The sequence below is a fragment of the Pleurodeles waltl genome, chromosome 6 (genome assembly GCF_031143425.1).
Source record: "Pleurodeles waltl isolate 20211129_DDA chromosome 6, aPleWal1.hap1.20221129, whole genome shotgun sequence".
NCBI lineage: Eukaryota > Metazoa > Chordata > Amphibia > Caudata > Salamandridae > Pleurodeles > Pleurodeles waltl.
In genome coordinates, this window is record NC_090445.1 from 818,374,817 (window position 1) to 818,401,304 (window position 26,488).

A 26,488-nucleotide genomic window follows, 5' to 3' on the forward strand; every position below is an offset into this window, starting at 1 on the left:
AGAAATCCACAATAGCTTCAAACCCCAGACCCACCAGCTGACTACAAACACCCAAGAACCCAACGCCCCAAGCAAAACCCACCTCCTCAACACCTGGACCCCCGTCAACATAGAGGACACCGCCACCACCATGGCCTCCATCCACTCCGGATCACCATCGGACCCCTGCCCACACCATATCTTCAATAAGGCAAACATCATCATCGCCCCCCAATTCTGCAAAACCATCAACAGCTCCTTCGAGTCAGCCACCTTCCCAGAAAGATGGAAGCACGCAGAAATCAACACCCTGCTAAAGAAACCAAAGGCAGACCCAGACGACCCGAAGAACTACCGGCCGATCTCCCTCCTCCCCTTCCCAGCCAAGGTCATCGAAAAAATTGTAAACAGCCAATTCCTGGTTCCTGGAAGACAGCAAGGTACTCGACACCTCCCAATCTGGATTCCGCAGAAACCACAGCACTGAGACTGCACTCATTGCTGCCACAGATGACATTAGGACCATGCTCGACGAAGGAGAAACAGCAGCACTCATCCTCCTGGACCTCTCCGCAGCTTTCGACACGGTATGTCATCACACTCTCCGCACACGCCTCCACAACGCTGGAATCCGCGACAAGGCACTCGACTGGATCTCGTCATTTCTCTCAGGCAGAACCCAGAGAGTCCGCCTCCCACCGTTCCTGTCAGAAGCCTCCAGAATCATCTGTGGCGTTCCGCAAGGATCTTCGCTCAGCCCCACGCTCTTCAGCGTTTACATGGCCCCCCTCGCCAACATCGCACGAACCCACCACATCAACATAATTTCCTACGCAGACGACACTCAGCTCATCCTTTCCCTCACGAAAGACCATACAACTGCAAAGAACAACCTCAACAAAGGACTTCAAGCCATCGCCAGCTGGATGGAATCAAGCCACCTCAAGTTAAACACAGACAACACAGAAATCCTCATCTTTGGCACCAACCCCTCAACTTGGAATGACTCCTGGTGGCCCGCCTCCCTAGGAACCGCGCCCTCACCCACCACCCATGCACGCAACCAAGGCTTCATCTTGGACTCCACACTCAGCATGACTCCTCTTCCTGTTGTAGCAGGAAGAGGAGATGGCATTGACCTTCTGGTCAATGCCATCTCCTCTTCCTGCTACAACACTCTCTGCATGCTCCGCAAAATCTTCAAGTGGATTCCCGTCGAAACCAGGAAAACTGTCACCCAAGCCCTGGTCAGCAGCCGATTGGACTACGGAAACGCCCTATATGCAGGAATAACAACCAAAACTGCATAGAATCCAGAACGCATCCACCAGCCTCATTCTGGACATCCCACGCCGTGACCACATTTCCCCCCATCTCAGAGACCTTCACTGGCTACCAGTATCAAAGAGGATCACCTTCAAACTCCTCATCCACGCACACAAGGCCCTCCACAACACAGGCCAAGCCTACCTCAATGACAGACTCACCTTCCACAACCCCACCCGCAATCTTCGCTCCTCCAGCCTCGCCCTCGCCTCCATCCCCCACACCACCGCCGGAGGAAGATCCTTCTCTCACCTAGCCGCCAAGACCTGGAACTCCCTACCGCTCCACCTTCGCCAGACCCAAGACCTCTTGACATTCAGGAAACGCCTCAAGACATGGCTATACAACCAGTAGCTCCCCCCCCAGCGCCTTGAGACCCTAGCACGTGATTAGTGCGCTTTATAAATCCTTGATTGATTGATTGATTGACTCCGATGCCGCTGCAGCCTGCGGAGCATACCAATAGATACCTTGAAAGTTCCCCTCACAGAACACAGCAAACGGGTATCATAACTCCGCTGGAAATCGCATTTCGGAAGCGTAAAAGAGTCCCGGCCGTCAGAGCTTAAACACTGGCCGCCATCAGCTAAAGTACGCATGCATAACAGTGAGTAATGGCACACATGTAAAAATTACAATACAACAGTACATAAAATATGTCGGATTCACATATGGAAAATCTAAATAATATTATGTGCAAAATAATGTTTTCTTGAGTTCAGAAATACAACATTTATTTAAAAAGAATTTTAGCAGTCCAAAATTACATGATCCATCTGTGGTTTCCACGTACGTATATTCCTACTTCCAAAAGCAATCTCTGATCCAAAAACGTCCCAAGTGATTTCACATTCCATTCGCAAATTCACATAGCAATATCCAAAAACAATTCCTTCAATTTTCACTTGCTTGTCCGTCAACACGTGTTTCATCTGGGGAGTGCCCCTGGATTTCTTCAGGACCTCCTAAAACAGTATTCCCATATATAACATGTCAGTATTCAACGTGTATATTACATTCCAAAACTCATGCTTAATAGTCAACATGTATATCAATGCCAAAACAGTGGGAACCGTGCAAGTTGTTCATATATAACACTTAGTGATATCCAATCCATGTAATAATCTTATGAAATTAACTGTGCTATATGTAGGGCATGCTCATAAGGGTTAATGTACCACCATATGTACGCTGTATACCTTGTGTAGGCCCAAAACACCACCTCAAATTCAAACCAAAACGTGCATCCAAATAAATTAAATATAATATATACCTTTTATTTAAATATTGATTATTTCTCCAATTCTTTAGAAACCCATTATGTTATTAGGACTTTCACTGTGTCTAAATGTGTAACTGAAATGAATAAAAAAAATTACACAATTGTTTAGTTATCTCATATTCTTCAAAACAATATAATAAGCGTGTTGTAGTGATTTTGATCATCAGTACTTCTCACCTATCCCAGAGTAAGGTTCCATATGTTCTGTATGTCATATTAGTCCATTGATATTACTGACAGCGTCCCCTAATTTTTATTCTGTGAGAGAACCAGAAGTAAATTCTCTTAAACATCGTACCACCCTAGTAAACCAAAAGCCTAGTGCTCAACAGCGTATCTTACCTGTGTGTTGTCACATATCGATATAACTCGTGCCCATTAACCAGTTTACGGCGAGTCCGCCCGAACTGCTATCAAAGCCGAGTTGCTCCAACTACATTCTATTTAAAAGGCGCGGTCATGTAATAGCAATAGAAAATGGACTAAGACTTCCTAGCGTCCGTGTAGAAATAGAAAACAGAATATATCTGTTTGATGTAAATGCCTTTCACCGATGGTTCCATATATAACAGTACTTTTATATCGAATGTAGGACAACATTTATATTGCATGAGATAATACACATAAAAGACTGAACTGTTATCAAAGCCAAGATATTCCAACTACATCCTATTTGAAAGCCGCGGTCTTATAATAGCAATAGGAAACTGACTAAGACTTCCTAGCGTCCGTTGTAGACATAGAAAACAGACTGTATCTGTTTGATGTAAATGCCTTTCACCGATGGTTCCATATATAACGGTACTTCTATATCGAATATAAGACAACAGTTATATTGCATGAGATAGTACACATGAAAGAGAATCAATGTAAAATTGTGTAAAGACTCCATAGCAACCATAGTCAGACCCACTTTCAAAATAGTTTAATTTCTACCACTAGTTCTATGTAGAATGTCTAAACCACATCAAACTAAAATGGGTTCCTATTCCCAACTCATAGAATACTAAGTCATGCCAATATACGGAACATGCCTCACATATGTGCAATAGAGTACTAGTATCAGTTCTTATGGAATTCCAGACTAATAAAGGCAAAATTCCTAAATGTAAATAATCCAAGAGAGCTACATTCTATACCAATCAATTCAAAAGACTTTGAAAAAAATGTATAGAAAATTTCAAAATGAGAGCAAACTTTAAAAAGGTTTGTCCACTGTTACACTTCACAATTAATCACCAAACCAAAAATCCCAAAAGAAAAAGTTATCACCAGTTCTAATAGCTTCAGTCATAATACAGATATTTTCCTATGCCCAGATAACAGAAAGCATCACATTCCCAGTTCCTAATCATATTCTTCATATACATTCCCTACTTTATTATATGCATTGTTATTTGATCATTCTAAAGTCTTTATCCTCATGCTAGTTTTCTTACTTGTCACCAAGAAAATATTCCATCTCATAATCTGTATTTAAACCCCGCTCCACAGCTCCTAATCGTATAATCCATATTGACTCTCTTCTCCGTAGAGCCAGTTCCCTGTTACCACCTCGTGGATTTAATTCACAATGATCGAAGCCAAAGAATCTAAAGTCTTTATGAATTCCCTGTGCACCACAAACCTTCATATGAGAGGCTATGGGATATCGTTGATCTTCCTGCCTTATCGCTCTCCAGTGTTCAGAAATTCTCACTTTAAGGGGGCGTATCGTACTGCCCACATAAATTTTCTCACATTTGCACACGAGCATATAAACCACAAATTTGGTGCTACAGTCTATACATGATTTTATATCTGCTTTGTTACCACTCATGTCATAAAAATCCTTTTTAGCCTGCCATGCCCATTTGCACATTGCACACGAACCACACTTGTAAAATCCCAGATTGTGCACACTAAGCCAATCCTGTTTCGTCATATCGGACAAGTAACTTGGACTAAGAATATTATTAAGGGTGTTACCTCTCCTAAATGAGACCTCTGGTTTGTTACCAATGAATCTCTTCAGTATCACATCCTGTGTAAGTATTGACCAATGTTTCTTCATAATTCTCAGCAATCTCTGTGAGATCTCTGTATAATCCAAAATAATCCTAAACTTCTGATTACTGTTTTTCTTTACTTTACTATCTTTCCATGCAGATGGCAATAATGTCTGTGGGCGAGAGATCTTTAAAGCCTTGTCTTGAGATTTACGTAAAACTGCCTCCGAGTAGCCCCTAACTGCAAATCTATGTCCCATATCCTCGATGACCTCATGAAAGTCACAATTCCTGCTACAATTTCTTCTCGCTCTAACCATTTCCCCTAACAGTATGGCCTTTATCTGATGTTTTGGATGCGCACTCGTTGCATGCAATAAGGTATTACAAGAAGTTGGCTTTCGATATAATCTACTCTCTATTTTGTTGTTCTCTACAAACAATTCCACATCTAAAAATTCTATACACGTCACACTATGTTTAAGTGTGAATTTAATATTCACATTGTTCTCATTAAGATGGTTACAAAACGTATCTAATGTTGCCACATCTCCTGTCCATAACATGAAACAGTCGTCAATGTATCGCCCCCAGTATAAGATATGTGAATGCCATCTCGCTGCTCCCGGGCCCCACACCCAATTTTCCTCAAACCACCCCATAAACAAATTTGCGTATGAGGGGGAAAATCTAGAGCCCATTGCCACACCCTGTTTTTGTTTGTACCAATCTCTTCTAAACAGAAAATAGTTATTGTTCAATATGAGATCAATCATACTTAATATCATATGCGTGTGTTCCAATAGACTCGCTGATCTTCTATTTAAGATATGCTCTATTGCTTTCATTCCATATTTGTGTTGTATACTAGTATATAATGCTACCACGTCCAAGGTTACCATGATCATACATGGTTCCCACTGAATATCTGATAACAGACTCAGTATATGTTTAGTATCTTTGATATATGAGGATAGATTACATACAAATGGTTGCAGAAAAATATCCACAAATTCCGAAAGTCTCTCCGTGGGGCCCCCCATGCCTGAAACTATAGGTCTTCCTGGTGGAAATTTTGACTGTTTATGTATATTCGGCAATGTGTAAAGACATGGGAATTTGGGGCGATGCACCTGTAAATAAAGATATTCATTCTCATCCAATAAATTCCTATCCCACCAACTTTTTAACAGTCTATTTATTTTCCCCGTTAGTGCTGGTATCGGATTATATAAAAGCTTTTCATAACAGTTAATATCACTCAGTTGGGTGTAGATTTCCTGCTCATAATCTACACGGTTCATGACAACTATGTTGCCACCTTTATCCACTCTCTTGATGATTAACTCATCATCAGATTTAAGAGTCTTCAATGCAATATACTCCTCTTGTTTCAAATTGGGTTTCCTCAATTGTTTCTTCTTCTTCTCCTCTTTATCCAGATCGCACCATAGTAATTTGAAAAATGTCTCAATATTATTATCCATTATTGATCTTGGCATCCAAGTGGATCTTCGTCTTAAACCACTAGTAACATGTAAATCTGAAGGTACATTTAAATCCTGTAAGACCGTAGATGTTGTTATTGGGTATTCCTCATAATCCGTAATCGTCATCAATGCTACAGTATCATGGATATCTTGAATGGATAATTCACTATGTACCAGTTTAGCTTGTGGGGCTACCTCTATGTCTGTTATTCGTAAAGTACGCATGCAGCCAGGGAAAGTATAGTGTGCAGCTAGGAAACGTTAAGTAAAGGCGCAATTAAATAAAAATAATGAAAATGCAAGAGAAACTAAGAAATGTAGCAGCGCGTGCTGCCATAAAAATAATTCTTCATCGGCGAAAGTAGTTCCAGGCATCAAAGCTGATGAGTAATTAGGCCTCAGGATACTGATAAGAAAAGCACCTAAAAAAAACTAACAAGCATTGGTAAATGCAGGAAATAGTACACTACAGCCAATAGAAACTGAGGAGAAGGAAGTGGCAAGCACAGGAACTAATGAAAAGCAAAGGCAGGATGTAAGCCCCTTTTAAGATTTATATTGAATACAATAGATTTCACAAGTACAGTGAATGCACTGTGCAGGTGAAAACTAATCACAAGGGCTGTACAGGTGAAACCTAAAAAGGAACCCAATAACTATAAAGTAGGGCTGCAATCTTTTGCCCAGATCTCCAAGACCCTGTTTGTGTGTTCTCTCTTTGTAGGTCTGTGAGAGCATTTGTCACACACAATTGGCTATTTTTAGAGGAGCTGGACATTTGATTTGTGCATAAAGAGAATACAAGAATTTTTTTTTTAATCAGAACGTCACAAAGGTGTCTCACTCCAGCTACAACAAAAGAAGAATTAAATGGAGAAAAAAAAAGACATATGATGTTCAAATTGTGCAAGTACAATGCTAATCTTGCTGAAACTAAGAGGAAACTACTTCTGTGGCAGGCACTAACACTCGTGGTGACTGAATTTGTAAATACAACTTGTAGAGACTGAATAGAGAAAATGTATATTTTAAATATTTTTTTCTTTTATAGGATGGCATTTTACGCTGCTTTCACTTGAAAGGAAATGATTTCAAAGTTGTTGAATGCTGGAATGCTGAAAGCGAAATTGAAAACATTGCTTTTTCCCCTGATCACAGATTTTTATCAGTAGCAACGGACAAGGTACAGTGTAATATTTTCTTTTCATAAATAACAAATGCGATATAATTTATGTTAAGTACTATGAGTTTTAGAGTGGAGGATACACACTCATTTGCATTTATTAAGAAACAAAATGCTTTCCAGATTAGAACCTTATTTACTCATGACTGTAACAAAATCCCCCCCCCCACTTCTCCATGATAAAATGGGGGGGTGGAGTGCTGACATACATTTTTTTTACCCAATCATTAGAATGATTCCTACTAGATGATAACGGTTTCTTACAAAAAGGCTAGGGAAGATCTGTGCTGGGCTTCTTAGAGCAAAGTCTTATATGTATCGGTGACTCATACCCTAAATTTCCTGTCCACTGTGGCAGATCACTGGATGGACCAGACATTTCCAGGATCTACATGTACAGAAAGGCATGCTGCGAGACATACTGAGATTCTGGGTGCCCCACTGCTTACCCCGACCACTCTACCCTCCTACTATCAGAAACAACCCACACCGATCTGGAGTGCTGTTTGGTACAGGAATATGAGGTGTCCAGCCCATTCTAACTGACCCTTGATTAGCCAGTCAGAATGAAAGCTGCCAGCCCAAATGGCTAGATGCATTTTGAAACTAGAATGTTTAACTTACAACGCACGTCGGTTTTGAGATGCTACTGTTCCTTTGTTATTGCAATTGATCCTAATAAATCACCATCTTAAGACTTAGAACTACAAATGCTCACATTTGCACCTCGGTGTTGTTGAAACCAAACCTTTTTACTAACAACTAAAATACAGTTGCCTGTACACATGCTTGTGCCAACATTACCAGATCTAGGGCAAATACTTTCCAAGCCACAGGCAAAATTCGCTTCCCATCTTATCACCCCTCCCCCACTTGCCTAGTAACAAGGCCACTCTTGTGGTCTTTTGTTACTATCTTTTAGAACAGTGACACCATTGGGGCGTATGCATTCAGTGGCTTTACCTTAATGTAGAGCTGACCCCTGCTGTTCCACTCCTCCATCATTTTCTCTTATAACAGTGGATGCTACTTACATTGTGTTTTGGCCTTTCCTTGTCCTTCTGAATAAATATATTACTCTGATGCCTTGTTAGAAGTGGGGTCTCTAGTTGGCAGTGGTTTGCACCCTGTCCAATTAGGGGGCCTCACTTAGTCAGGGTAAGAGAGTCACACCCCTAACCCCTGCTCACCCCCTTGGTAGCTTGGCTCAAGCAATTAGGCTTATCTCAAAGGCAATGAATAAAGTATTTGTACACATATACAGTAACACAGTGAAAACACCACAAAAGTACTCTACACCAGTTTAGAAAAATAGCAAATATGTATCTGAGTAAAACAAGACCAAAACAACAAGGAATCCAACAATCACAAGTAAAGTTATGAATTTTCAAAATGAAATCCTAGGATAGTGCTTAGAAACACAATAGCTCCAACTGGGGCTATCACAGTGTCTTGAGGGAGGTCCCTTCCAACAGTTTCATGCCACTCGCGAGGGAGTGCGGGCCGGTCATGGAGTCGCATGAACCCCGGGAATAGTACCTTGGAAAACAATGAAGAAAGAAAGACGTTGCACAGAGTCAGGGAGGTGTGGTGTTGCTGGAGCCAGTGAGGCGTTGGTTCCTTACTGCTGCCAGGGAGGTGAAGCGTCCGTTCCTTACTGCTAGGCTGGTGAGGTGAGGCGTTGGTTTCTTATGGTTGTAGGGGAGGTGATGCAGCGTTGGGGCGAGGTGTCAGTTCCTTAGGACAAGGCGCGGTTGATGAATCCAGCAGGTCAAGATGCAAGGCTTCAACTTTGCGGTGTTGAGATCATGCCATGGGACCACAGGTGCTGCGGGGGAGTCGGAGTAGGGTGTCAAGGATGTCGTGTCATTGCACTCAGGGCTCATGCTTTGGCGTAACTTTGGAGGTTGTGCAGCAGCGTCAGGCCTGTGTTGCAGGTCAGTCATTGCACTGAGCGGGACCACTGCTCTGGTGCAGGTAGCAGCGCGGAGTCCGAGAGCTGTGCCAGTCATGAAGTCACTCTGGAGTCGTTGTGCTTAGTTGCTTCTTGGTTGCACCAGAGCTCATTTCTAAGAGCTCAGAAAATTGATTTGGTACCTTTTGGCAAGTCAGGACTCCTTAGCAAGAGAGCCCAGGTGTTGCTAGGTGAAGTCGTTGATGTCCCTGAGACTTCTTAGCAGGAGGCAAGCTCAGTTCAGACCCTTGGAGAACTTGGAAAGCAGGATGTAGAAAGCAAAGTCCAGTCCTTTCACTCCCAAGACAGAAGCAGCAAGCTGCAGGCCAGCACAACAAAGCAACAGGCAGAGTAGCAGTCCCTTCTACAGCATCCAGCTCTTCTTCCTGGCAGAATGTCCTCAGTCCAGAAGTGTTTTAACTCTGTGGTGTCAGAGGTCCAGTACTTATTCGCATTTCTGTTTTTGAAGTCTTTGTAGTGCACATGACCCTGCCTTTCTCTGCCCTGGCCCCAGACACACTCCAGGGGGTTAGAGATTGCTTTGTGTAAGGACAGGCACATCCCTATTCAGGTACAAGTGTCCGTTCCTCCTACCACCCTAGCTCAGGGAGAACCATCAGGAAATGCAGGGCACACCTCAGCTCCCTTTGTGTGACTATCTAGAGTGAATTCACAAACAGCCCAGCTGTCATCCTGACCCAGATGTGTATTTCACAGACAGGCAGAGGCACAGAAAGGTTGAGCAAGAAAATTCCCACTTTCTACAAGTGGCATTTTCAAACTTCCAATTCAAAAACCAACTTGACCGTAAGATTTATTTTTTAATTGCGAGCTCCAAGACCCCAATCTCCACATCCCTATTTGCTCCCAATGAGAAATTATACTTAAAAGATATTTCAGGGCAAACCCCCTGTTACCCTATGGGAGAGAGAAAGTCCTTGCAACAGTGAAAAACGAATTTAGCAGTATTTCACTATCAGGGCATGTAAAACACACCAGTATGTGTCCCACCTTTTAAATACACTGCACCCTGCTCATGGGGCTGCCTTGGGCCTACTTTAGGGATGACTTACATGTAGTAAAAGGGAAGTTGGGCCTGGCAAGTGGGTACACTTGCCATGTCAAAATGGCAGTTTAGTACTGCTCACGGAGGCACTGCAATGATAAGGCTGAGATGTGTTTGCAGGGCTACTCATGTGGGTGGCACAATCAGTGTTGCAGGCCCACTGGTAGCATTTGATTTACAATCAATTATTCAGGGCGATTTGTAAAGCGCACTACCCACCCGTGAGGGTCTCAAGGCGCTGAAGAGGGTAGGGGGAAAAGGAGGGGAGGAAAGTGCTGCTACTGCTCGAACAGCCAGGTCTTGAGAAGTTTCCTGAAGGTAAGGAGATCTTTGGTCTGGTGCACGTGGGTGGGAAGAGTGTTCCACGATTTGGCGGCGAGGTGTGAAAACGATCTACCGCCTGTTGTAGTTCTGCGGACGCGTGGGACTGTTGCGAGGGCGAGGTCAGCAGAGTGGAGCAGAGTCGTTTGTTGAGGTATTCTGGTCCGTTGTTGTGCAGTGCTTTGTGAGTGTGGGTTAGGAGTTTGAAGGTGATTCTCTTGTTGACTGGGAGCCAGTGCAGGTCTTTCAGGTGTTCTGTGATGTGGCAGTGGCGGGGATGTCCAGGATGAGGCGTGCGGAGGCGGTTTGGCCATGGTTCCTGCGTAGAGGGCATTGCCGTAGTCCAGTTTCCTGCTTACAAGGGCTTGGGTGACTGTTCTTCTGGTTTCGGTGGGTATCCATTTGTAGATCTTTTGGAGCATGCAGATGGTGTTGAAGCAGGAGGAGGAGATGGCGTTGACTTGCTGGGTCATGGATAGTGAGGGGTCCAAGATGAATTCTAGGATGCGTGCGTGGTCGGGAGTCGGAGCGGTTCTGAGAGTGGCAGGCCACCAGGAGTCATCCCATGCGGACGGAGTGGAGCCGAATATAAGGACTTCCGTCTTGTCCGAATTGAGTTTGAGGCAGCTGCTCTTCATCCATTCAGCGATGGCCTTCATTCCTTCAGGTAGGTCTTGGCGGAGTCCTTGGTGAGGGAGAGGATCAGCTGGGTGTCGTCGGCATATGAGATGATGTTGAGGTTGTGGGATCGGGCGATGTTAGTGAACGGGGCCATGTAGTGATTTCGGTGGCCTCCGAGCGGAATGGGGGGGGGGGGGGGCGGACTCGCTGGGTTCTGCCGGTGAGAATGGAGGTGACCCAGTACAGGGCTCTGTTGCGGAGTCCAGCATTGCTGAGGCGTGACCGTAGGGTGTGGTGGTAGACTGTGTCGAACTCAGCTGAGAGGTCCAGGAGGATGAGGTTTCGCCACTGTCCAGTATGGTTCTGATGTCATCGGTGGCGGCGATGAGGGCGGGTTTGGTGCTGTGGTTGCTGTGGAATCTGGATTGGGAAGGGTCCAGAGTGCGGTTCTCCTCTAGGAAGCGGTTCTCCTCTAGGAAGCGGGTTAGTTGTCTGTTGATGGCCTTCTTGATGACTTTTTCTGGGGAAGGGAGCAGGGAGATAGGCCGGAAGTTCTTGAGGTCCTTTGGGTCCGCCTTGGGTTTTTTGAGGAGTGCGTTGATCTCGGCGTGTTTCTAGCTCTCCGAGAAGGTGGCGGACTCGAAGGAGCTGTTGATGATCTTCCGTAGTTGGGGTGCAATGACGGAGCTGTTTGTTGAAGATGGGTGAGGGCAGGGGTCAGATGGAGAACCGGAGTGGATGGTGTTCATGATTTCGATGGTGTCGTTGACGGGGGTCCAGGAGAGCAGGAGGCTGGTCGGATCTATGGTGTTGGTGGTTGCCGGGGGGGGTCTGGGTGCTGAAGCTGTCGTGGATGTCTGCAATCTTGCGGTGGAAGTAGGAGGCTAGGGAGTCGCAGAGGTCTTGGGATGGCGGGATGGCGTTGACGTTGGAGCTGGGGTTGGAGAGTTCCTTCACGAGAGAAGAGCTCCTTGTGGCTGTGTGCGTTGTGGATTCTGTCTTTGAAGGCAGTTCTTTTGGCAGCTCAGATGAGTTGGTGGTGTCTGTGGATGGCATTTTTACAGGCCCTCTGGCACACACTGTGCACTATACTAGGGACTTACTAGTAAATCAGATATGCCAATCATGGTCAAACCAATCACCAATACAATTTAGCACTGGTTAGCAGTGGTAAATTGCCCAGAGTCTTAAAGCCAACAAAAGCAGGTCAGAAAAAATAGGAGGAAGAAGGCAAAAGGTTTGGGAATAACCTCGCAAAAACGGCATGGTCCAACATACTTTATCATTATTACAAATATGCATAATGCCATTCCGGTGTGAATGTATAATGATTTCAAGTGCATTGCGTTATATTGTGCTCCAGCGCCCTCTGAGTTATTGCTCATGCCGTGTAAAAACACACAGATCGATATGTTGGACCCTAGCCCTGAATAAGCACATCAGTCATACAGGGTTCTGTACAAATTCCAGTACTCTCTTTCACACAGGTTTGTGTAGAAACTTGCATAATCTCCTTCACACAGAGCGGTGCACAAGCTCAGTCAGGTGACCTCCTGCATACAAAGCTGTGTACAGTTCAGTTGACAACCACCAGACAGGGTTTCTACAAACTTTAGAGAAAGCCCCGACACATGAGTCAGTACAACTCGCGTCCAGGCCTGCCTACATACTTAAAAGAAATCCTTCAAACAAAATTGTGCTCAGTGTCCAATAAACTGCTACACACAACTTTGTGTATTAATTGCTATACTTTCTTCATACAGCTCTGAAGGAACAGGCGCAATCTCCCTGCGGTGGCGATGTTTTTTTTTTTCATTCCCTCAGCTAACATCATCGGTGCCGTGCAGGACCGCATGTTTGGTCCATAAAACAGAGCGCACATACATAAAAGGAACAGAGAGGGGCATGCTGCACACTGACACCACACAAATATTCTGTGCGCTTTGGTGCGCGCCTGTGTTGGCATGCAGTTGTAACATAAAGCCAGGCCTAGCATATTTAGCAATGCTTGTTCTTTTTTATTTTGATGTCATACCCATCTTCCAGTAAGACCTTGGCGCATTGAGTCTATTTCTGTTCGATATGGGCTGCGTGTCTGTGTTATAAGTGACAATCAGGGGTTTCTCCTAAATTCAAGAAAGTTTTTGGAGGCCTCCTTTTGTGAGTCACGGAAACTCTTCTCAAAAAGGGGTTGATTTCCTTGCTCTCATGCTCTCTTCGGTGATAACATTGTGATATTTCTCTGTTAATTTTAATATCCATTTTCAGGGATCACTCTATTTGTATGACCTTATGAACCCTAAGAATGTTTCCCAAATCCTGAGTGAATATCACAGAGATGTGCTGTCGGCTGACTTTCTGGTTCCTGGAGACAATTATTGTGTGGTAAGAACATGATGTTATAGATCATGCTTGTACTTGCTTTTATTACTGAATCATATGTTGGACAAGCAGTGCAGTGCGAAACGGGAACGCCAGACCAAAAATCACAGGAATAACTCTTTGTGCGAGACAACAGCATTTTGATATAAATTGGTCTCACAAAGAGTTGTCCCCGTGCATCCTGAGTCGCGATCCCTGTTCGTGTATGTCTGTGAACGTCAGTGGACACATAGTTGGACTGTTAGCCACAGAGTACTGGGGCATTCAAGGGTAAACTTTAAAGTGGGAGGGTGTCAGATGAAAATGGTACGGCATGCGAATGATGCATGTGTGACCTGCAGCGAGATCACGAGGAGAAAATGCCTGTCCCGATGGACATGCTATGTGGAAATAATGGTGTTAACGGAGTGGATGCTTCATCATAACTTCTCTAACAAAATTACTAAAATATTAACGTATTTGCGGATTGCAGAATGCTTCTTTTTTCCTTCTGCATCTTCAGTCATATATTGTGACTGACAATCTTTTAGGAAGGAGAAGGTTGACAAAATAAAGATGCACTCTTATAATGACAGGCTATAAACTAATGATCCAGACAAATCACGCAGTCTCTTAAACCACTGCTACTGCTCAATTGCATAAAGCTTACAGTATCAAATAACTGATGTCGAATTGATAGCAGCTGTCTTTGCTAAGGCAGCATACAGCAGTAATGATACTATCATGTAAAGCTTTAACAAAGTAGATTGTGAAATGCCTGAACACAAATCAAGAAATAACAACCAATTGGCCTTGGCAGTATGTGTCCTGTGGTAAACAACAAGCAAATTCAGCAATACACCTTTAGAATTCAGCTTGAACTAGCTCTCAAATATCAGATTTAAATATAATTTTCATATTCATTTAAGGTTGTACCAGATGTTCAAAACCACTGCATTTTCCCTGTAGTTCCTATAGCTCAGACCTGCCCCACCAATTCTGGTCCCTTTATATAGTCTATCTGCATCTATTAAATCCCATTCCTCTTCATCACATACTTTATCTTCTGAAAAGAGACAGAGAGAACAAGCCCCATGTAGCTATACAGTCACTCAGCTTAAATGTGTGGCTTCCACTAGACTAGCCTTCACCCACTTGAGCCTAGTAGCTGCCAGGAATTCCTCTGCAACAGTCAATGAAGGAGTGTCTGGTTAAGGTTTTGTCTCTGTATTCAGTAAATAATGCATTCCTCACACAGGGTTAGTGGATGATGTGATCCAATTTTCAAAGCATGAAACAAAATAGTTGGTTCCTGGCAAATGTAAGATATATTTGGCAGTGATAGGCATCTACAGAAAACAGCCAGGTGAAGGCCTTTTCACTTGTAATGTAGCCATACAATTTCAGCTTATTAAAACACTACACATTTTGTTCCTTGGGAGACTGTCAACACAGTGGAATATATAAATGGTCTTGTGACACCTTATGCATAAGCTTATTAAACCAGTGGTCCTACTCCTGACAAACAGCTTCCTTGTTGGACCAGATTCTGCTATATGAAAAAATCTGCACTAGGCCTCGTGTGCTTATGAACAATACATATTTATCCATCTAGGTAGTCTGATTCTTCAAATTCACCCAATGATTTATCAACAGAATGTTGCCATAACCAATAAATGTATCTTCCCACCTTCTTCCAGTGACCCATTTTACATGTGTGTGATCAATACATCCGAGCTGTTGCCAACTCTAAACTTGTTCTAGTCATATATAACTCTAATGTACCACCACAGTAGTTTTGTCAATACTATATACTTGAAGCATTTTCTAAGAAAGTCACTATTTGCCTAGGGTTATTTTCTGCCTGAAGTTGACCCGTCCATTCCCCTCACACCTATCACCTACCTTCCTTTATGCTTGCACGGGTGTCTATTGCAGTAGGTGGCTCTGTAAGAGCAATGATGGAGAAAGACTACCTGATTGGTATGGAGCTTCCTATATTCCTGTTCCTATGCTCTTTCCTATTCCTAGTACTCCTCTATCTTCAGATACATAATAACATTGAAAGGCTGTAGCATGAGGCAAATGAGGGTATGAATATCCTTGCAAAAAGCTTTTGATTAGGCACTTTGAAAAGCAATTTCCAATTCTGCAACCAGGTGGAAGTTCATTTTGGAGGTTGGGTACAGGGGTGAGCCTACGTTTAGTTGTAGCAGAGTTACTGAAAACATGCATTTATCCTTTTCGGATCTGTGACAGTCAGCAAATACGACTTTTCTCTTTGTAGTTCCTTAGACCATTTCTAGCACCTGTTTGGGTGTTTTGGGTTAATTAAAAGGGCCTACTCCTGCTCTGTTACTTCTAGGTGCATGAAAAGCTGCACATTCCCAACGTGCCTATTGACAGAAAGGTTTGCTCACTGTGTTGGCTGTTTAACACCCAGTTGGACATTGTGGATGTTCCATGCACTAACATCTTATATTTTGTTTTTTGTATAAGACTGTAGGTTCATCAGGAATTTTACAAGTGTGGTCTGTAGAAGATGGCACCAACATCAGCACATTTTGTCTTAATACACAGGTAAGTAGTAGAATGCTTTTGTCCTCATTTTTATGTACAGCTTTTCCTTATTCCTGACAATTGTGAGAAATAGATCCTAGCATGGTTTTAAACATTTAAATTGTTAAAACATTGAATTAAGGTTTGGGATCTTAAGCTGACCTAAAGGGTTGTCCATCACTGGCTCATGTAGCCTATATGATTTATTTATTTACTTAACAGCAGTAGTGCTTCAAACAGGAAGGTGTTTGCATAGATTGGATAAATAACATTTGTGGTGTGGATTCTGTAGTAATCTTTTGAGTTGCATTAGGTGTCGTATCAGTGCTATTCTGAACTCTAAGAAAGACCGGGTTGCACAAACTGGTAGGGAGATTGAATTTAGGGGCTGAGCATATAGAATCACCAGCGCATAGAGGAAGCACAGGGTGGCTTTTCCATTGCAAGGAGGATATAATAGATGGATCTTATGTTCCCGGTTAGTGTATAATAATGTAATGCATGGGTAGGTAATTAGGCGCCAGATGATCTACAGCTTTAAATATATGTTGGCATTGTGTAAATAGCCCTATTCTTGATGACTAGTTGGTGGTATGTTACAGTGAAAGTGTGCCTGTATTTATTTTTGGCAGCAAAGTTAAGAAACGTTTGCAGTAGTGCAAATGATTGGTGGAAGAGATCCACTGGGAGCTTATTTCAAAAGTCCGCTCTATAGAGTATGAATAGTATGTGTTTAATGGCATGTGTAAGTATAAGCTGCGCATATTTGAGAATTGAAACCATGCTGTGGTAGCTTTGTGGGTTATGAAAACTTCCATTTTCACAGATACGCTGAAGAGAACCCCAAGGTGTCCTGGATGAAAGAGCTAGTTTCAGAAAGTGTGGGGGAAAGTAGATAGAGCCAATAAGAGAGACAGGTGCTTACAAGGATAGAAGTTATATGACCTCAGTTTTAGAGGAGTTCAGCATGAGTATCTGGAACACCAGCCAATGTCGGATGGAAGTGATACAGAACAAGATGTGTGATTGAAGTTTATGTGTAAAAGTGGGACACGCGAAAATGGTTTGGTTAACATCAACATAAATGTGATAATGGAATTCAAAATAAGAGACGATATTGTTAAGGGTGGTGAAACAGCATAAACAGAGGAAAGCACAAAGGAGAGATCCTTCTGGAACCCCCACTGGTGGTGGAGTTAGTATTGCTGTCTTGGAGTCCCACACAACTGATAAAGAGCGGCTGGAGTGGCAGGAGATGGGCCATTTGATTGAGAGACCTATTGTGCAATAGTTAGTCTAGAGAAACACAGTGATTAACCATGTTGAAGGTGGCAGATTGGTCCAACATTATGAAGGTGGATGGAAGAATGATGATTGGGATGAGAACTGGTGATAAACTTAGAAATGTGTGAGAGCTTTGTTTCAATGGAATGGAGGGTCTGGAAGTCAGTTTGGAGGAGGCTAAGTAGATTGTTTCAGGAAAGGCAGAGTCTGAGATGGGTTTACCCCCTTAATATAAGACAAAAGCAGAAGTTGAGATATTGGGCATTTACTCAGACTAGAAAAGGGATCTGTAGGAGATGTTTTTTATAAGAGAGGTAAAGTCACAGTGTGTTTGAAAATATAGGGTGTATGTCAAATAAGAGCTAATAGTTGAAGAGAAATGTCAGGTAAAGGAAAAGATTAAATGAGAGGGCAAGAGGTTTGATTGTCTGAGAGCTGAATGGGTCAGATGGTGCATAGAGTGTGTTGGCAACTCTTATTGTAGAAATAGGCTTTATTGGAGGATGTTATAGTAAAATGTTAGAACGTAATTGAGATGGTTTGGGTGTATGGTGGGTTGTAGGATGACTAAGTAGCAGTAAATATTGTGTCCGGTGTGTGTCACTTACAATAGTCTTTTTTGCTGAAAGTATGTTTTGAAATTGACTGATAGTGGTTGTTCAATAATATGAGTGTAGAGATGAGAGTAGGTTATTTATAGCAGGTCTAAGCTATTGGGGTGGCTTAAAGTGACTTTATGAGGTTTTAAAAGTATGATGACTGTTCACTGTAAAGGTATCCAGTAGAAAACTCAAGGCCAGTTTACACTCCTTGGAGTTTGGGGTGTCTTCTTTTGCCATTTACATAAGAGTACTTTCATTTCGGTTTTGAGATTATGAATGGTAGGTGATAGCCAAGGTTGATGATTTGAGGCAGTGAGTAAGCAATGTGTAACAGATAATGTGTATTAAAGGTTTATTTCAGAAGACTGATAAGCTGATCAGAAGACTTGTTTTGAAATTGAGTAGGGCTATCGTGAATTTAGTGCAGGAATACTAGGAGGGAGTCTGGGGAGTGTTTCCTCTTTAAGATGCAGGTGTTGTATGAGAGATCACTGATAAAATGCTGATGTGTATGCATATTAACTTGTGTACCGGTGGCAACAAGGTGATGGTGGGTTAGGAGTGGGATTGGGAGTTAGATAAAAGATTGATGTCGAACGGTTCCACCTGGTACAGTGTTGGTTTAAGAGGAGTGTAACAGAGTGATTGGAGAAAATGGTCTAATGTTATTGATTCGTGACCATCAGATTCAAATCGTCGATGATGTTTGGAGTAGAGCGCACAAGTGAATCAAGAACAGGATTTGAATGGTTCCCCGTGGCTATAGGTAGACACTACATTTGATTTGAAGGGGAAGATGACTGAGGTACAGTGGTATTCAAAAGAAAATTGGAGTGAATTTGTTGTAGTATTGGAAGAGGTCATTCGCAATTTGAGGAGAATGCTTACAACACCTCCTTTACAATAGTCTGTGTGTGTCTATCATACCCAGTCAGTAGGTATAGCTGATTTCTTAGGAGCAATTCCTGTGTTTGTGACAGAATTAAAGTTTAAGGGAGGCTTTTGTGATTCAAAATGATTTCTGATGAAGGGGCTTGTGTTGTGGATGGAATAAGTTTTCCATGATCAGAACAAGACTGGAAGTTTGTTTGAGGTCTTACCCAAGAACTTGTAGTTTGTTTGATGTTTGTTTTCTGTGAGTCTATAAAGTCATGTGGTTGTTTCAAGGATGAATCAATTGTATCCGTTGGGTCTAGATGTGTGGAATGATGACATAGATAGTGGGAATTTGGATTGGCAATATAAAACTGATGTTCTGGGAAGTAAAAAGCAGAGAAGGAGGGATCCATTTCAGAACAGTAGCAAGATGTTAAAGGCAGGTAATGGGGAATACAAGCACAGTGTGGATGACGTTGGTCATATAAACACAGGAGATGCCGACAAGTAATAAGATTCTTGTGGTATAGCAGGAAAAAGTTCAATCAATGTTAAAAATGTATCAGTCTATAAAAAGCACGGTACTGTTTACCAAGTAAAACAATTGAATCACTGTGTAAAGTAGCCAGTGCTCCAATTAGATCGTTGATTTAAGGTAACCTGGAGCATATGCAAACATGATCTGCTGCAGCAGTACCCATCCTAATCAATGTCCTGATGTACAGCTTTGAATGGAACATAAGGTGTCTGTTCTGTAGCACAATCTCCTGTGAGGCTGTGTAAGAAGGATTCAAGTATGTGCACAAAAACACAAGTGGAAATCGGTTAATTTATACACATTATATTCGGGGCGGAATGACCGTACTAGGCATCAGGCAGTTCCCCGGGAAGCTGGAAGGGTGGTGGGGCGCTTTCGTTACTTTGGCCAGTTTTGTAATGGTTTTGCAATAACGGCCCCCGTAACAAAAGCAGCAAGCCATCATAATCCTCTCACTCTCGTTTCCATCTTCCGTACGGAGGCTGGTCTGACAAAATTGCCAGGGCTACTCTGGACTCCCAGTCTGGCCCTGATTGCATGAAAAGAAAAGCAGAGGCGTTACTTGCTTGTTAGTTTCCATTAGAGGATTGTAATAGAAAGGTACTGGCACTCACTTAGATAAGACAGCAAAGTTTGTTTTTTGATGTAGCAGGGAGCAAAGTGATAGACCCAGCCCACAACTACATCTCTAACAGGCAGTACCTTTTTCTAGGACTGCCCTTACCTTGAGACCCTGGGCTGAGATGACTTAGACGAGTTTTTGGAAGGCAGACTAAGCTATACTTTGAAAGTCGAGGCAGTACTTGGAGGCATGAGGAGGTTCCCTTGTCTGACCCCGTGATGGCAACATACCTTATCTGCCTGGCCACTCGGCATGGGCCTCATGAGGGTCACCGTGGTGATGAGGGCCCAGAGGGCAATTGGTAGCCTCACACTCAACCGCCCCTTCCTCTGCTATGCTGTTGTTGCAAAGGGGTGCTTTTTCCTAGCATGGGTGTTCATATCCACGTTGCAAAGACGCTGGGCAGGGCTTCTTGGAGCCACAGGATTCACCTGGACATATTCCTCATCAGTGACCCCTGGGTGGGCTCTTGATGCTGTTAATGATCCCGGGGAAAGGGATAGGCTGGGTCTCGATCCTCCTTCCCTTTTCTTCCTATGTGTTGTTGGAGAGAGATGCCTCCCTGGGGCATGAGGTCTTCAAGGCCCGGCTGAGCTGACATGGCAGAGGATGGGATTTCCTGGGGTCACTGGCAGTTACTTGTGTGACCCCGCACATAATCTACCATGCTCTTCTGCATCTTCGGATTTTCTGTTTCAGAGTGAAGTCTGTAGCTTTGGTTATACCAACCACCTCTATCTCCAAGTGCTGGTTTCTGGTAATGGCATTTTCATTATCTCTCACTTTGTTTAACTCATTTTTCTTCCACTAATGCCAATTATTTGACCTTGAAGTTTATACATGACTGTTGTACTTTTTTCGTAAAGTGGCCTAGCACTCTTTCTCAAGGGTTCGATTGAATATCAACTCTGAACGACCTTTGTTTATTGAGGTTAGATCAGGTTTTGGTCTCTACATACCTGATTTAAGGGCTGTGATGAGGCCATTTTAGATGGCAGTTGCACACCTGTTATAGCTGAAACACTCCGGTAGAGCAGAGTATAAGGTCCTCCCAGTCACAGCACAAAATCTAATTTGAGGCGGGGTTCGAAAGCACTGTATGTTTGTAAGTCAAATTGTGACTAATGGAAAATGTTTAGTCGAATAGTTCTTGTTTCACAAACCAAGACTTCATTGTGCCTCTTATAGGCAGTGATGCAGGAATCTGATTAGCCCGGCGCAGTGAATGATTAGTCAGTAGAAGCTCTAGTCAGTCTCTGTATGCGATGTGCAATTAAATACTGGCATTAAATAAATATCTTACAGATAATCAAATAGCTCAGGCTAGGTGGTGTGGTTTACTTGAATTTGTAACTTGCATTCTCTTGTGCCATGTTGCCTGATTTTTTTTCCCTGTATATAATCTTAAATATTGAAATAACTTCAATTTCACGATTGCATTACAGCATGTTAAATTCAAAATGCCTAACCTGAAGTCCTATTTTGAAAGCTGTGAAAAAGGCATCCCACCCCTTTAAAATAATAGGAGCTTGCCCTACACGTGATGCACTGTACTAGCAGTTGTCTCACAAAGCCAGCTCTTTTTCTGGCTTCTGTGAGTAGGATCTTGTAGCACATGTAAGGTTTCACACCTATTTTTTTTAAAGTTATTTCTATATTTTTCATCAACATTTCACTTCCATCCAACATCTTTTACGTCCATCTACTTGGTGAAGTGTTTTTACCATCATCTGACAGATTTTAGTTAAAGTGGCTTATTTCTTTCATAAGTGTTCCTTCCACCTATGGGAAGAAGAATGTGGTCTGTGATTTTTGCCTCCAGGTATCACATTCTGTGAAAGAATGTGAGATTTCTCAAACAATGTCCAAAGGGACTTCAAAAAGATTAGGTAGGAATAAGACTCAGAGGGATGCTTCAAAATATTAGAGCTGAGGAGGTGAAGAAAAAGAAAAGGAGGCTGAAGAAGCATCCTTTCATGCACCCTCTGAGAAGGCATCTAATGAAAAGAAGTACTGAAGGGAAAGATCCAAGGAGAGGAAACTGTGGCAAGGATTACCACTGTCATCACCACTCTTGCGGTCACTCAAAATGGACGCCGAAACTAAGGATGTCTGTGTTAGCTCTGCGCTTGGTCTTGAAGCTGAGAAATCCTACCTATATTTTAGACTAAATAGTAGATTCCACCCACCAGGTCGTTGAAGCGAACCAAATTTGTTTTGAGGGGATGTCATTCGAAATACATCATAAACATCCACAAATAACCTATGTAAAACAGTTCAACCTCAATAACCACCCCAGTTTATTAAGAAGTTAACAATTTGATTTACTATATTTACAACGCTAAAGTCACGAAAATAATTCTCAAACACAAATGATACATATAGAGAAACAACAAAGACTGCTTCATAAGCTGTATATATCTGAGTTTAATCAACGCAAATAGACAAATTATCTCAGTGGTTTTAAAGCAAAACCATAGCAATAGAATATGAGCAAGAGAAATTGAATACATCTGAATAATGATAAGCGAAAGAAATATCAAAAACAAATCTTGAGCATGTGAGAAATGTCTCCCTCACTAACCACTACTTAGCATTGACATGTTCGGCTTTGTGTAAAAGTTGTAGTAACACAAATTTAGAAAACATCTAGCTAAGGTTTTATCAAAATACATGATTAAGCAACAGTGTATGAACACTTGCAGCTGGTACCTGAAAAACAAAAGACAAATAACATTTCACATTACATACATTAACCAATGCAACAGAAATCAGCAACAACGTCTACTTCGTCAGTAGGACAGCATCAGGCATCAATATCAGGATAAAACCGATTAAGGATAGTGGTAATGATTTAAAATTTGTTCTATATGATACACTAAACCATTTAAGCATTAAGCTTCTTCATAAAGAATCACTTCAAGAAATGAACTGAACTCATAGGAATAAATGAGCAAACTTAACAATGGTGACTGAACATTAAATTAAACTTGTTAAATGAAAATGATTGGTTAAAGCATAAGGTGAGAAAGTTAGGACCAATCAGAACATTAACAGATATCAAAATTATACAATTAGTTTACTCCACCCTTTCTATTTGTGTTGTTCCATTGATGAAATATAAGCAAATACATTTTATATTCTGGACTTCCTTTTCTTTCGCCTCATCTCTGGATCCTTTGTTTCCACTCCACCCAAAATACGAAGTCAAAGGAAGAACTATTACAAACTTGTTTTCCCCATCGCCTCTTTTCCCTTGAGGAAAAGACACACAAGTTAGAAACATATCCCTAAACAATGAAGTCAGCCAACCTACGAAACACATTAGAAACATTTTATACAGCTTGCATTACACAACGACCTTGCATCTGCTTTTTACTTCAGTCCAGCAGAGGTCACTAAATACACATTTATTTCTATTATTTGTTTTAGTCCGGAAACACACTCTCCTGTACAGACAGAATAAGTTCATTAGCTTCAGTTAGCATGAGCAAAATATAGGCCTTACATAAGATGGTGGCCTTTCAATTAGTCACATTTTCACCAGCATAATAGTATTATCAAATGAATCCACACATTAGTCTGTAAATATGATTATGTAAAGGCGGGGCAGGAGCCCTTTAAAACTTGTTCGCGCTCCCGCCGTCGCGGGAAGCGCTGTGTGATCTCTGGAGGCGGGGCAGGAGCCCTTTAAAACTTGTTCGCGCTCCCGCCGTCGCGGGAAGCGCTGTGTGATCTCTGGAGGCGGGGCAGGAGCCCTTTAAAACTTGTTCGCGCTCCCGCCGCGCGGGACGCGCGCGGGCGGCGCCCGGGCAAAGCCCGGGCCAAGGGCGGGCCCGTCCTGCGCCCGTCCTGCGCCCGTCCAGCGGCTGACAGAGGCTGGGCTGGGCCACCCCCCTAACATCTATCTCCCAAGAAGGCCATATTGTACTCAGTCCCTTTTGCTAGTTCCTACTCTGTCTCCCCAGTCAGCTGCTCCATTTAATCTGACACCTTATCATTTAACCCTGCACCTACACTAACACCAGATGGGCAAAAGGAAAGCAATAGAGGCAGGGGCCGGGGCAGTACTAAAAGCCAAGCGAAAAAGGCATAAGCATGCTGCTAGCAATTGCGTTATGGATAGAATCGACTCTCTCCTGGGCGAATGCAACGGAATACTAACTAGCCCCCAGGGAAACATTTCTATTGCAACTGGGGAGGGGCCCACTTCAACTAGCAGGAAGGAAGGTTCCATGAAAATCGCTGAGATTTTCATGAAACGTGGGCAACAAGTTACTGACACTACAGGGGCGGGTGAAAGTAGGAACGTTATCACCCATGCGGCCCCCTCCCTAGCAGAAGACCTACCACTTGCCATCAACGATTCCATCCAGCTCAGTAACCGCTTCAATCCCCTAACCAACCTCCCTGAATCACGCGACGACATCAACCCAGACACCCTGGCAGATGGGCCAGCAGCAACCAACACGCACCCTCCCCATGTAACCCCACAGCATATCGAATACATACAAGCTCTAAGGAAGGAAGTCACAGAACTCAAGCATATGGTTAACTCATTACTTGCAATAGTAAAACAGCTAACCCACGCAAATAACACGACCACCAGTAACCTTGCCCAAAATCCAATCCTATCAGGCATCACAACAAACTCGCCCAACTCCTCTGCTTCTAGCCACGCTGGCCCTCACCCTACCAAAGAAAAGACCATGAACTCCCACCAGTCTCCCCTCTTCCACAATTTAGGCATAGGAAATTCACTAGACATCTATCATAATACCCTCAAACCCATGAGCAACACTGCCTCAAAATACTCTACGCAACCTGCCACTGACCAGTCCCATTTAGGTAATATAGTTCTAATGGTTAACGTTCCCAAGTTAACCACATTGGCGCACAAGGAAGGGGTAGACTCTATCAAAAACAAGGCAATCCACTGGATTCGCCATGTTAGAGGCTGCCGATCCATAATACGTGAGGACCTAATTACCGTAGTACGACGGCCAGATCCGGGAACTCACTTTGATATCCTAAAACTGACACTCAAGAACAGGACCATGGCGAACAATCTGGTGGCCCTAGACGCAAGAACAAGCCCACCTGCACACTCACGCATCCGGTTTAAACAGCCCAGGTCACCCACGCTCCACGAGGAACGCCCGAGTTACCACCCGGCAGAAAACCTATCCCCTCTTGGTAAACATGATTGACTCACAGCTCCACCTAAAATCTATGCAGGCAAACCTTGCAACCTTCCAACATCCATCACCCCCAGATCCTCCTTTTACCCCACCACTGTCTGTCCATGTATTCACCCCCCTACCCATGATACCGCGACCATTTCCGGCTCACCGAGCAATCATGACAACGATGCTCCACCCATCCTGCAGGCACATTGCCCACCAAACCTAGAGCTGCTGTCTAGGCCCGCAAGCATCTCCTTGATTAGGACCAGGCCTGTTCCAACAGAGGAACATCACCAACCACCACAAACCTCACGGGCAAACATTGGCATCAACCCATCCCTGCTCCCCCAGCCACATCTGCCAAACCAACCCCTGACAGCCAACCTCAAAAACCCCGGGCACTTAGGTAGGACAACTCAGTCACAATCTGGGGTACGACTTGTCTCATGGAACGTGGCAGGTCTGAAACCTATTCTTCCCCTTCCATCCTTCTCCTCATTTATTGACGAACATGACATATGTCTCCTACAGGAAACATGGTCACTCGACCCACTCTTCCGAACAGGCTACTCAAATTTCCACATCCCCGCTGTGGCCAGCACGAGAGGCAGGCCCTCAGGGGGTCTGACCATCTGGATCAAAACATCACTTAGCTGCCATATATCACAGCTACCTACCGCCTCTCCCGACCTGTTAGGCCTTCGTCTATCCTTTGGGCCTGACTCTGTGGTGAACATCTTTAATATCTACGCTCGAGGGGTCAGGGGGGGTCAAGTCTCCAAAACCCTCTGCGCCCTCGTAGCCCTCTTACAAAATTATCCCCGCCATCATAAAACCATTGTGGCTGGGGACTTCAACGTCACATTCGAACCCCTTGACTGGGACGATCTCAGGTCCACCCGCGAGGAAGATCAAGTCTGGTCTATCCCCGCCCTGTCCATTGCACCCATCAAAAGGTGGACGTCGGTTGCGATACAGGTAAAATCATTGACCATGGAGTTTGGACTCAGGGCGCTAAATGGCAGAACTAATTCAGACACCAACGGTAGTCACACATACAACAAAACGAACCACACCAGCAGAATCGATTATTGCCTATTCGATATAAGATTATGGCCTCTAGTCATCGATATGACAATCATCGAAAGGACCGAAAGTGATCACAACCCTCTTTCTGTCCACACATTAGCCCTAGGTAACCTCCCAGCCACGTCTAACCCCGCAGCAGTAGCACCCGAGGGTATTAACCT

General features: G+C 43.4%; 1 protein-coding gene across 1 annotated transcript in view; it reads left to right on the forward strand.

Moving 5' to 3' along the window:
* CFAP43 (cilia and flagella associated protein 43) overlaps nt 1-26,488 on the forward strand; it is a 505,375-nt gene that overhangs the window by 124,249 nt on the left and 354,638 nt on the right. The window contains exons 8-10 of the mRNA XM_069239443.1: nt 7,117-7,248; nt 13,479-13,595; nt 16,071-16,151. Of these exons, the coding sequence (XP_069095544.1) occupies nt 7,117-7,248; nt 13,479-13,595; nt 16,071-16,151 (330 nt within the window). The remainder of the gene's footprint in view (nt 1-7,116; nt 7,249-13,478; nt 13,596-16,070; nt 16,152-26,488) is intronic.